General features: G+C 38.1%; 1 protein-coding gene across 16 annotated transcripts in view; it reads right to left on the bottom strand.

Moving 5' to 3' along the window:
* The window catches only part of R3HCC1L (R3H domain and coiled-coil containing 1 like), a 95157-nt gene continuing 81944 nt past the window's right edge, over positions 1 to 13213 (bottom strand). For all 16 annotated transcript variants that reach the window (XM_049645548.1, XM_049645537.1, XM_049645536.1 and 13 more), the window contains 4 exons: positions 10542 to 10612; positions 9514 to 9609; positions 8878 to 9018; positions 1 to 782 (listed from right to left, as the gene is read on the bottom strand). In XM_049645548.1, coding sequence (XP_049501505.1) covers positions 715 to 782; positions 8878 to 9018; positions 9514 to 9609; positions 10542 to 10612 — 376 coding nt within the window. In that variant the 3' untranslated portion in view covers positions 1 to 714. The remainder of the gene's footprint in view (positions 783 to 8877; positions 9019 to 9513; positions 9610 to 10541; positions 10613 to 13213) is intronic.

The following is a 13213-nucleotide window of genomic DNA, read 5'->3' as shown; positions in this document are numbered from 1 at the left end:
TGTAGGTCATAGACTGAGCTTTAATGTCTCCCTCTCACAACACGGTAGTACTTTCAGCGGGGACTAGCACACGGCTCCCAAGGCTGGCTTTCTAGAGGGCTGAAGCAGGCATGCCCTTGGCTGCTGTGCAGCTGGAGCAGCCCCAGGCGCCCGGCTCAGTACAAACTCTGGAGCTCAAACGCCTACATCTGCTGCAGCTCACCAGCTCCAGAGTTCTGGAACTGACAGTGTGGATTCGGTGAGTACCAAGTACTTCAAACACTGTTCCCTCCGCCACCCCTTGGCTCTGCGAGGCCCGAAAGAACACCCTACCTTTTCAGGGCCGGAATGGCCCATCATGGCAGGTTTGAATCCTCTGTTTTGTATCTGCTTCAGACATCTTAGACACGTGAGCCATGGTAACAGTGGGGCTTGCCATGCCCAGAGGACTCTTGGAAGTCATATCCAAATTGCCACAAGTCAGCTTCCTAGCTGATGGCTCCTTTCTATGCCCAACGCAGTATGGCAATTCCAAATGACTGCAATTAGAAGCAAAGACAGACAGGAGTCCACCTTCTTTCTAGACCCAGTCAGTGCTCGCCTCAATGGCTTTATCTCGTTCTTTCACGAACACGCACTTCTGCATGTACAGAGAACTCTAGAAGGATCCTCCTATCCGAAGACTATGGAAATAATTTCTGAATTCATGGAACTATCCATTTCCTTAAGTGATGTTCAAACTGCAGACTGGTCTCTGCCTTCCCAGACATCTTCCCGTTGCTTGGCTTCCAGTCGCTTTCTCTCTGTAAGTAAAGACAGTATGAAAAGTGGAAGTACGCGCCATATAACCAGTGACTTTCCTTTAATCCAAATTATAAGCAAACTTCAGTCATGAGACAGGAGAATTTCCTGGTCTTCTCTTACCTGACTCCAAGAGTTAATATCTTTAACTTTCCAAGTGCGTTATAAGTGGAAGCAATGTTATTAGTACTATATAATAAAAAGAAAGATCTGAGGCTAACAGAAATAAAAAGTATGTGGAGTAAGTCAGAACCTAGCAGGACCAGACTCCAGTCTTGCTGATAATGTATTTATTTTCATTCTATTTCTCAACTGTGTTAGTGCTTCAATATAATTGCCTGTTCTTCCCACTTCACTGATCTTTAAAAATATTTCAATAGGGATGAAGAATAGGTTTGAATATTCTTCTTCTGTCTTCTTGCTCAAATGGGAATGGTGGCCACTGGGCTCTAGCTGGATCTCCCTACTACAGTCTTACAGAAAAAAAATTTTCAGAGGCAAATCAAATTTCAGTATTTTTAGAGCATTTTCAAGAGCCTACCTTCCGCAATACACAATTCCGACATGGGAAAACAACCACATATAATGGAGGGAAATAAAGAATTATTTCTAAAAACAAAACAAAACAAAACAAAACAAATCAGAAATCTGGGCAATCCATCTTCAATTTTTAACAGAGAAGCTGGGTTTCCATTTAATACTTTGACTAAGACCTGAGATGATACAGACCACACATGATTTGGTGACCCGAGCACTTCATTAGGTGCCACAATACCAGTTCTAATTTCATGGCTAGTCATTTACCATAAAATATAGATGATAAGCCTAAGTGCTTCCTCTCAAGGGCTATTATTTCAAATAAAGTCTGTAAAAGAGTTTGCAAGTCATGAACCAGGGGAATTACTACAGAAATCAAGGTGAGTTTAGAGTTAACACTTGCTGTTTTGACATACCTTTCCAAATCAGCAGAATCCCTTACAAAATTCCTTTACTGAATATATTTGACTGTACTTTAAGGGCAAAGAACTTGGTCAGGAAGCTGACTGGCATTTGGAAATGTGAGATAGAGAAATTCACTGCTATTTGGGCACCACCTTGTGGCATTATCTGAATATAACAGTAAAGTTATAACAGACAAAAAAAAAAAAAAAAAAAAAAGAGGGTCAGCAAATTCCAAACTGAAGGCTAATTAATTCAGTGCCTTGTGACTTGGCTTTAAGACAGGCTTCAATTGGGATTGGGATTCTCCAGGGAGACCGCACTAAGGATAATTGGCTTGTCTAAAGGATTCCAGGGTTTCTTAGGAAAGCACTGTGGTTCTGATTCTCATAAACAGGGTAAAGTTATTAGAAGGGGATCTAAAGGCAAAAGCAATGTTGGATGAAAGCAATCAAAAATTGGTTCTGGATTCCTAGAAAACTGAAGAAACCAGAAAAGTGAACTACCAGAACTCAAACTTTTCAATAAGCTCAAAAATTTAAATCAGAGTGGCTATCTGGGAAGTTTAACAAAAGAAATCCAGGTGTAGTAGAAAAATAAACCACTCACCACAATTCGCAACTCTAAACTCAAAGCACTTCGGAAAAGTTGGGTTTTTTTAAACTTGTTTTTTTTTTAAAGTTTAGGGCCAAAATTCATTTGGTAGTAAATATAACCTGAAAAGATATAAGGCTGCTTATGGTCTTACATATGCCATTTAATGGAACAATCATACACTTGGTGGCAGAAATACTGTCAGTGTGTCTGATTTTGGTGTTATGAAATATATATTAAGATAACGATATTATCTTTCTAAAATTGAATACAGTTCAGAATACTGAAACATTTCCCACCCTAATGTTTTATAATAAAAGATTATGGATCTCTACTGCCAAATACATGTAAAATAATACATGAGGAAACTCTGGTGGTTAACCAGTGAAGGCTGGGAGACAGACTGAGAAGCACAAAGAAATAGTAACAATGTGAGGCATACATTTAGTAATTCAGAATCTGAATAGAGAAATACTTTTTAAAGAGGAAATGGAAGCTTGGAGGGGTTAAGTGACTTGGCTAAGGTTACATAATCAGTGAAAAACTAAAGCTGGAACTCAGGCCTTTAATTCTTAAACCAGCATACTTTCTACTGTCCTGACATATGAAAATATCTACAAAGAAAAGGGGAAAATGAAAAACAAAAAAGAGAAAGGAGGGGTGCCTGGGTGGCTCCGTTGGTTAAGCATCCAACTCTAGATTTCAGCTCAGATCATGATTTCATGGTTGTGAGATGGAGCCCCACGTCATTTCACACTGGGTGTGGAGCTTGCTTGAGATTCTCTCTCTCCCCGCCTCTCTCCGCCCCTCCCGTGCTTGCTCTCAAAAAAAAAAAAAAGAAAGAGAGAGAGAGAGAGAGAGAGAGAGAGAGAGAGGAAAGCAGATAATATCTGATAGACTGCCTGCAAGGACCTCCTGTATTAACTTGACAGACTGCATGAGAAGAGCTCCTATTAACTTTACTTTTAACAATCAGAAAACAGTAAACTAAGAGAAAGCCCAACAGCAGCCATAAGGGCAAGGAACTAAAGGCAGAATAGAAGAATTTATATGACATGATTAACTTAAAGTGTGCATGTAAGCTGTCCCTAAAGACTTTCATTTCCCAGTATAATAAATAAATTGCATAAATGATTTTATTAAATTAGTTGACTGAATCACCACTTACCACTCAGGGAATGGAAAGGGATAAAGATTAAAAAAGAGCCAATACAGTGTCATCTCAAAAGAAAACAAAGAAAAGGAATGTAAATTAAAACGTTCAAAATCTACTTCTACGCCTAAGAAAATAATGGAGAAAAATCATCACAAAACTCCCTACAGAGGAATAATCAACACGCAGACTTGAAGCACAAGTCTGGTCAAACTAATCTAATTGCCTTCTTTTATGGATTGACAGACCTGATAGATTAAGGTGAAATAATATAAGTAACTTCTTAATTTTAGCAAGGTTTTAGATTTTAGGCTTACCAACTATTTATATAATCATTAATATACCAGGAAAGATAGTCTGGGCCACATAAGTGTTTAAGGGGAGCATTTAACTCTGGAGAGTAGAATGTTCATCAATGTATTAAGTGTCAACACAAAGAACTATGTGTTCTTTATTTAGCAATAGTTGGTAAACTGGTCAGTTAATCCTAGGGTTAATTAACATTTTCATCTAATACTGGCCTGTGATATAAGAATATTAAACAGCAAGTGACAGCAAAAATACGGGTAAATACTGCATCTCAGAGAAAAAGATCACATTAAGATGAAAAGAGAAATGTGATTGGAAATGAAGGGAATTTCACATTAGGAAAGAAAAGACACCAAGAAAATGCCACACGACCTAGATTATGAGTCAGCAATGCAGCAGAGCCATTGAAGGCAGAATAATGGAGTGCCTAAAAAGAATTTCAAAAGGTAGCAGTTGTAGTTAAATTTTTTTATTACAGTTGACTAAGTATTCTATAGGGATGATTTTACTTTTAAGTTCTCAGTGACTTTAATTAAGCAAACTAGGGGATCAAATGATTGTTTACTTACTCTGCCTTTCAGGCCTGTGACCCAAAAGATGCCTTTTAGAACCAGTCAATTAAGCACCTACCCCCAAGAGTAAATGGAAATAAGAAATAGAATTATAGCAAGCTTTGAAAATGAGAGAGTAGCTTATTCTGAGATGTAATGATATCTTCTATCTCCAATTTTAGGTGGGAATCAAGTGTTTTGATAAGTGAAACATGGGGAAATTTTACATATACTCCTGAATCTGGTCTTTTATTATTTCATGTGAATCACTGGTTTAAAACATGATTAAGTCAAATACAAAGGATGGAGGATGATCTATGCTTTGATTTCCCACTCTTAGTGCAGCTCTGATCTGTTATGCACTCTGTCAGACTGACAAACCTCTTCGCCATGTTCTAAGACTATGAACTTTTAAAAAGCTCTTATCCTCCAGATATACACATGATTTGCTTAAAATGATTTGGGTACTTCTTTTTTCTTGATTTCTTCCCAGAGTAGCTTTGTTTTCTGAATCTAATTTTTCATTAAGGACTAAGACACAGACTTCTCATTAGAAGGGTAAGAAGACCAAAGTAGGGTGAGGAAACTTAGCAGGAAGTATTTAAACCTCAAAATCACAAATCCCAAATTCATTAATTACAAGGTTTTCATAGGAAGTGTTCAACTCTGGGCTTTATAAAGAAAAACATTAAAGGATTTGAAAGAGTTCAGAGCAGAATCATGAATGAAATAAGATTTATGAAGAAAAAGTGACCAATGTCACTCATGTTTTCAGTCAATGCACATTGAGTATTGTTTTATGAACCAGACACTATGCCAGACAGGAGAACTCTTCAAGTGGGTGGGTAGAGGAATCCTAGCTATTCTATAGTACTGCTTATGAGAGTACCTATATCAGGATGGTACACAGATTTCAATTTCCATGCTAAATTCTGATCAATTGGCAATGGGCAAGTCAAAAGTCACAAAAAAGAGTGTCGTAACTGATTAGCACTGTTTGTCATAGATAATGGATGGGGAGCAACAGTACAAATTACATAGGTGTCATTACTGTCTCATTATAATGAATATTAATTTTCTAAGAGTCACATAAATAATAGTATCCTGAACTTGTAAAGCACCTTTCTAAACATTTTTACACGTTACCTTAGGTTATGCTCAAAAAATTCTCCAGGGTAAATTAGGCATTAGTTTTGCTTTGTTGGAAACTGGCGCACAGAAAGGTGTAAGAGACATGCCCATGGCAACACAGCTAATGTTAATGGCAAAAACCCTATTACAGCCCAAATTCCCTTATTCCTAAATAATCTGCCTTTGATCTTTAAAAATTAGAACAGAATGGTGTCCACATATATTCCCTATTTCTAACAAGGAAAAGAGAAGAGGAAACTGGCTTAAACTGTTGTAGAGATATAAGTTAGACCTAAGGAAGAATTTTTTGACAGTGAAAGCTGCTAACTATTGGAACAAATAACTAAGAAACGAGTGCTGATGAAAATGTGGAGAAACAGGAACCCTCGGGCACTGCTGGTGGGAATGCAAGCTGGTGCAGTCACTAAGCAAAACAGTGTGGAGGTTTCTCAAAACATAAAAAACAGAACTACCATATGACCCAGTAATCGCATAACTGGGTATTTATCCAAAGAATACAAAAATACTAATTTGAAAGGACACATGTGCCCCTATGTTTATCGTAGCATTATTTACAATAGCCAAATTATGGAAGCAGCCCAAATGCCCACTGATAGATGAACAGATAAAGAAGAGGTGATACATACACATACACACACACACACACACAAACACACACACACTGGAGTATTATACAGACATTAAAAAAGAATGAAATCTTGCCATTTGCCATTTGCGACAACATGGATAGAGCTAGGGAGTGTAATGCTAAGCAATATGATTATGAAATGCTAAGCATAAAAAAAATATGATTTTTCACTCATGTGGAATTTAAGAAACAAATGAACAAAGGAAAAAACCAAGACAAACCAAAAAACTCCTAACTATAGAGAACTATAGAGAACAAACTGATGGTTACCGGAGGGGAGGTGGGTGGGACGGATGTGAAATAGGTGATGCAGGTTAAGAGTACATATATCTTGATGAGCACTGAGTAATGTATAGAATTGTTGAATGACTATATTGTACACCTGAAACTAATTTAACACTGTATATTAACTATACAACTGCTGAAAAAATTATTTTCTTCTTTACTCAAGGTAGATATCCTCACTAGACTAAGTCTTAAGTAGAGGAACAAAATTTTGCCGTCTCTCTAATTCTCCCAAGTAGGAGCATAATGCATAATTTATACAGGGCAGGTGCTTAGTGAATGTCAAATGTTGTTTTTGGAGTGTTACAGAAAATTTAAAATAAAAAAAGTAATGACAAAAAATGTGCACTGAAATCTGTGCTAGACTCATAATATTACTACTATTACTAAAAACAGCAGCAGCTAACATATATCACATACTTATTACAGACCTATAGAAACAGGACAAAGTGCATTTCTATAGGTTCTGAAGATTACTAAGCATCTTCTGTGGATTATCTCACTTCATGTCCATTTTATGGATGAGGAAACAGAGGCCTCCAGAGAATAAGTAATCTGCTCAAGGTCACACAGCCAGTAAATTGTAGAGCTTATGGGTAGACGTAGGCAGTCTGATTCCAGAATCTATTATGTTATCCACCAAGCTGTACTGATCCCTCCCCCCTCCAGTGGAAAAAGGTCTGGAGCAAAAATATCTGTTCTGTTGAATACCTAAACAGTACTTTTCATTTCCAGAGAGAAAAAATCTTTAAGTGAGAAGTCTTGGGCTCCATGCAGGCAGGTACAAGAATATCTGCTTAATGCATAAAGAAGTCAGCAAGAGATATATCAGGAATTTTCCATATGCGTTTTCTCAGATATGAAGAATGGGAGAGCTCTGAAGCATAATAAAGGAAGAATCTTCTATAATCTGTACAGCCTCAGCACCAATGGATGAGAGGAACTTATCACAGTGAGTCTCTATTCACAAATAAAGGCCTTCTTTAAAAAAGTTAAGTAACAGGGTACTCAGCCAATAGTCTCATTTTTAACTGCATCACTGAAATGTCCTCTGTATAAGGGGACATTTAAAACAAACACTTCAAATGAAGCTACATGCTAATGTGCTTACAGAAAAACAGAGGGGAATACTCAAGATGACATCTGTGCAAGACTACTGCTGCAGTACCTGTGGAAATACAGGTAATATTACATGCGTAGGGTAGGGAAACATAATACACTGCAAAAAGAGCCACATCTTCCCTTATAGATACCACAGTTATTACCCTCTTGCGATTTTCTGAGATAATTGTGGTTATCACAGAGAAAACACTTTCCTCAGAGATAACCATTAATAAAGGGTTAAGGACATTGCACATTCTGCTTTACTCTAGTTCTGTTATTGCCGTGTATAAAAACTATCTATAGTCCGTAAAAGGCCCTTGAGTGAACATGCAATGGAAAAATCAAAACTGCCTCATTATAATCATTAAGGTTTCAAAAAATTAGTTGGGTTCAACTCTGAAACTCTAGCACCTGCCATGACACACTCTGTCACTGGTTATCTGGCCAGTGCAGCTGAGAGTCCGCAAGCTGCCTGCTATCACCAAAGCAGAGTGGACAGGAAGTATTAATGGCCTTGTTAGACCAGCAATAAACAAGGAGTTTGAAACTTCAATTCGTTTAATGGAAAAATGAAGTTACTTTTTGGTAAGTGGAATTTTCAGAATAAATTGCCTTCACAGATCCCACAGATCATGGGCTAAGGCAATGAGACTGTTTAAAGCCTGGAAGGTTGATAAAAAGTACTTAAGTGTAAAGCCAGAATCCCAGGCCTTTACATTTAAGTCAACAGCCTGTAAGGAGGGAAGAGAGAGATTTTAACCTCAACTCCAAACTACAGGGAAAGAAAAACCCTGCTGTGGATCAGTGGAAATATTTTCTAAGAACTCGTAGGTACTGCAAAATAATCAGAAGATAGGTTAATCCATATGTACTCTAAGGAAGCCACTCGGAGCTGCCTTTAAAGGAAAAAATACCTCCTACAGTTATCATCATCCGTGTCAGTCGATGGCTTTTCCTTAATTTGTCTTCTACCTATAATCTAAACCATTAGATAATATCATGGCAATCAAGGTCCCATAAAACCACAGCAAATGTTTTCTGTCTGAAAGACTACTATGTCTTTACAGGAAAAGTTTGCTCAGAGTTTGGAGCAACAACTAGAGCGAAAGCCATGGATGATGAGCTGAGAAGACCGAACCTATCTCTTAGAAAACCACAGTAGAAACATGGATTAGGATGCCTGGTGTATGGAACAGGAAGAGAAATCCTGAAATGTCTCCACCCTAAATATAAGGCATGAAAACAATTTTAATACACTTGGGAGGCTTCCAGGAAATGGAAATGACAAAAGGGAAAGGGCTCCATTCCTTTTTTTTTTTTTTACCACATGTCTTATAGTGAGCTCTAGAGAACTAGAGAAGAACACCATCACTTCAACTCACCTCGGGCCTCCTGCAGTTTCTTGAGCTCTGCTTCCCTTTCTGTTTTGCTCTGTTTACTTCGAACCCCAAGGGCACTGATGACTAACCTTCTGGCTAGGGCTGCTGAAGTCTCAGGACGCTCCTTTGCTGGCTGGAGGAACTCTGAATGGGAGAAACAGAGGGGGCAGGAGGAAGTAAGGAAGAGAAGGCACTCTAGTGCCAAGTGATTTAACTCCATAATTAACATATAAAATAGACTAACAAGGGCTGCATCAGCAGTAATTAATATGGGCCAATAGATGATCATCAGAGGAAACTAAAATGGCAAAGCACAAACAATCCTGGCTTCATTATCTGTATTAATACAACTTCTACAGTGACTCAAACAGCTCAACAGTGAGGTAAACCAGATAAGGATGTCAACAACAACAAAAAAACGGTTGCTGCGTTGCTCGGCCAGATCTCCCACTCTCTCCAAGTGGCTGCTCAAATGCCAGATTTCCAACATAACCTTTTCTATTTTCTCTTTAAGAACATACTACCTTAAACACTAAAAAATAAAAGTGATAGGTCTTTAGAATTCTAGATGAGGAGTAAGTGCTGGAGAAAATAATAACACACTACCAACAAGAAAAGCCCCTGAGATTATAGGCTCACCGGCATAAGCTCTAGCTTTGGCCTTGGCTGCTCTTGTGGCCTGTGACAATGGCCTGATTTTCACCATGGTATGTTTACTACCCAGAGCATCACGAGCTGCAAAGAAGAATACATGTAAGGAAGTAGACGACATGAAGAAGAGTGATACAAAGGAAAATTTAAGGCTAGTTCTCAGAAAGTTATTTCCTAGATGTCTAGATGTTATGCTTTTTTTTTTTTTTTTTTTTTTTTCCCCCACGGCAAGCTTTAGAAAATCCATTAACAAGTCGGCAAGTGATTATTTTAGATCAGGGATCATCAGCAAACTATGGTTTTGCGACCAAATCCAGCCAACCACCTATTTTTGTAACATTTTACTGAAACAGAGCCATTCCTATTCATTTGAATACTGTTTAGGGATGCTTTCTTATTACAACAGAATTAAGTAGTGACAGAGACCTTACACCCTAAATATTTACTATGTGGTCCTTTAGAGAGTAAGTCTGCAGATCCCTATTCTAAGTGGTTCGGACAGGATCCAACATCTCTCATTTTTCTGAATGCTTCTGCATCACATCAATCATGAGGCTAATGATGTAATTCAAAAGGCCCCCTCATATATTCAGAAAGTAGGTATTAGGTAGTGAGAGTTATTACTTCCAGTGAGAGATTTCTCACTGGAAAGGTTAAAGGGCTATTTCGAATTCATTTGTCTGAGGGAAAAACATCACGAAAATTTTAAGATTCAGTCACACTGGTTTCTTAAATTTCTACTTACAGTCTGCTTATGTACTATCCGAACTGACCATTATACAGCATGTAACCTTGGAAGGAGTTGGCTCTCATTCCAAACACCACTGGATTGAGGTGAAAAGGAAGAGAGGGAGCACATGGGTACCAAAGCACTATGCCTCAAAAACCTGTTTCTGCCATTCACCTATAACCGGCTGAATAAAATGCCAGTTGGCTACAATACAAGGGAAATAAGAACAAGTAGCAGGAGAAAAGGGACAATGAGAAAAGACTACCACAATCCACTGGGCGAGTACCTGTAATTGGACTGGAGAATACTCCTAGGGCGTGTGTATCATCCACCCATTTAATATCAAATCCTTTCTTTCTGCAACAAAAGAACACAATTTTATTTCTTAAAATAAAATTTACTTCTATGAAACAGCTTTCAAATAGAGTCTCATAAAGCATTTCATGATGAGATAAACACTCAACGAGCACAGGTGGAATGGGGATAATGACACAAAAAACAGCTTGGAGGACAGAAGAAGCCACTGAATTTTAAAAGCAATAATACCATCATAAAGAACTACCTGGGAGTATTTTATGTTCCCAGCCATTTTATAGACATCAACTAATTAATCCTCACATGTCCCTTGGGGAGGTAAAGTATTTATCGCACTATTTACAAGAGATGTTCTTGTGGGCACAGAACAAGAAGAGGTGAAAAGAGAAAGTAGAGGAGGGGTAGAAGAATATTGGAAGAGGAGGGAGGCAGGGAAGGTCACCTGGATTTAATGCAAATGTAGACTCACGGAGAGACAGAGAGGGAGAGGGAAACAGGTCATTCAAAGCAAGAAACAAACAAAAAACCCCAAAGACAAAAAAAAGTAAGTAACAGAGAAAAAAGACAACTCTAATCAGAGAGGCTGACTAATCTTTCTAGTTGTAAAAGAAAGTACGAAGGGGAAAAAAGGAAAGAATTGTGGCAAAGTCAGAAAAATTCAGGATAGAAGAAATCAAGCTCAGAGAAACATCAGACAGGATTAGACAGAATCAAAAGAAAGACCACGAAATACTAAAAAACGCCTTTATTTTGGAGCAGAGCTATTAGTGAGCATAATGACTATCAAAATGATGACATTATTTTTCTCAGCTAGGAACTTAAAACGGCTCATAGGTTCAACGGTTCTATAGAAAGGGTACAGGGTTAAGGGTCAGATGCATAAGGACTCAGGGTTCTGCCATGTTGAGACCTTGGGCAGATTTAACTTCTCTTGAAGCTAGATCTGCTCATCTGTAGAATGGGCATAGTACCTTCCAGTTATTGTAAAAATGGAAACGAGATCATCTATGACAAGACGAAGAGCACGGTGTTGAGCACTTACGGGCATTTAATAAATGAATGTTGCTCATTATTTTTTATGACTAATAGCAATATTCATCAGGAAGATTATTAATATTGATAAAGATAGTGACTAAAATACAAAGTTGATTCAGGTATTTGACTCTCAAGACGTTATTATAGGCTTTTGTACCAGGACCTTGACTTTATTTTTATAAAGCACTATAAAGAAAGGAAAAAGGGGCGCCTGGGTGGCTCAGTCGGTTGAGCGTCCGACTTCAGCCCAGGTCACGATCTCGCGGTCCGTGGGTTCGAGCCCCGCGTCGGGCTCTGGGTTGATGGCTCGGAGCCTGGAGCCTGCTTCCGATTCTGTGTCTCCCTCTCTCTCTGGCCCTCCCCCGTTCATGCTCTGTCTCTCTCTGTCTCAAAAATAAATAAACGTTAAAAAAAAAAAAATTAAAAAAAAAAAAAAAAAGAAAGGAAAAAGACAACAGCTAAAATATCTTCCTTCAGACAAGAAAAAAAATTCCTTTGAGGAAAAAAGGAATGAAGGAGGCTTTCAAGGTTAGTTAGAGAATTTCCCGAATGTAAGGGTAAGTTTGACCATGGCATAAAATGACCACAGGGGTTGGAGACTAAAAAAGTTCAACAGCAGAAGAGTCTATATAATAATAGTTTACAAAAAGGTTAGAAAAAGACCTTAGATGGGTTCTGGAGAGCCTTTTAGACTGGAATTTTATAATCCTTTAAAATGCTTCTCCTCTTTTGGGACTGTTTTTAGGTTTGAGAGAAAATGGACTTGCAGGTAAGATTAGGAAGAAATATAGCAAAGGGAAATTAATAATTCATAAGAATTAACTAGCCTTCAGGAAATTCTAGACATCAACAAAACTAATCCTTGGTTTTAAAAATCATCATTACTAATAACAATCTAAGGTAGTTCTAATTTGGGATTTAATCTCACTGACTGCTTTTTAAAATCTATTAGGCACTTTATGTGCAACAGGCCCTGATACAGGGTCTTAATATAATGTTAATGAATTAGACTGAGCAAACCTATAAATTTAGCATACGGTGTATAGGAAGATTAAATGTCCTCCATGATCCAGTCACCCCCTTATTTCTTTTAGTTATAGAACTGATACCCGCCCCCCATTCAAATTTAGGTGAGGTACATGGCTGCTAGCTAGTTCTATCTGTTCTAGAACTTTGTAAAAAAAATAGGGTTCTTGTTTTTGTACACAGAATTTCACTGAATACAATCATGCTCATCTGTATTGTCTGTGGCTGCTTTTGTGCAATGATGGCAGAGTTGCCTAAAATATTTCCTATCTGACCCTTTAAGAAAAAGTGGGGAGCTAAACCTTAACTGATACAGAATCTTAAAAATTCAAGATACATATGAATTGAGTATTTTTTCAGAGAGAGAGAGAGAGAGCATGAGCACGCACGAGTAGGAGAGGGGCAGAGGGAGGAGAGAGAATCTTAAGCAGGCTCCATACCCAGTGCGGTACCGGACATGGGACTCGATCTCACAACCACGAGATTATGACCTGAGCCGAGATCAAGAGTCGGACACTTAATGGACTGAGCCACCCAGGCGCCCACATTTTAAATTAAATTAATTTAAATTAAATTAAAAAT

This window comes from Panthera uncia, chromosome D2 (genome assembly GCF_023721935.1).
Source record: "Panthera uncia isolate 11264 chromosome D2, Puncia_PCG_1.0, whole genome shotgun sequence".
NCBI classification, from domain to species: domain Eukaryota; kingdom Metazoa; phylum Chordata; class Mammalia; order Carnivora; family Felidae; genus Panthera; species Panthera uncia.
This window is presented reverse-complemented; position numbering and strand designations above follow the sequence as displayed.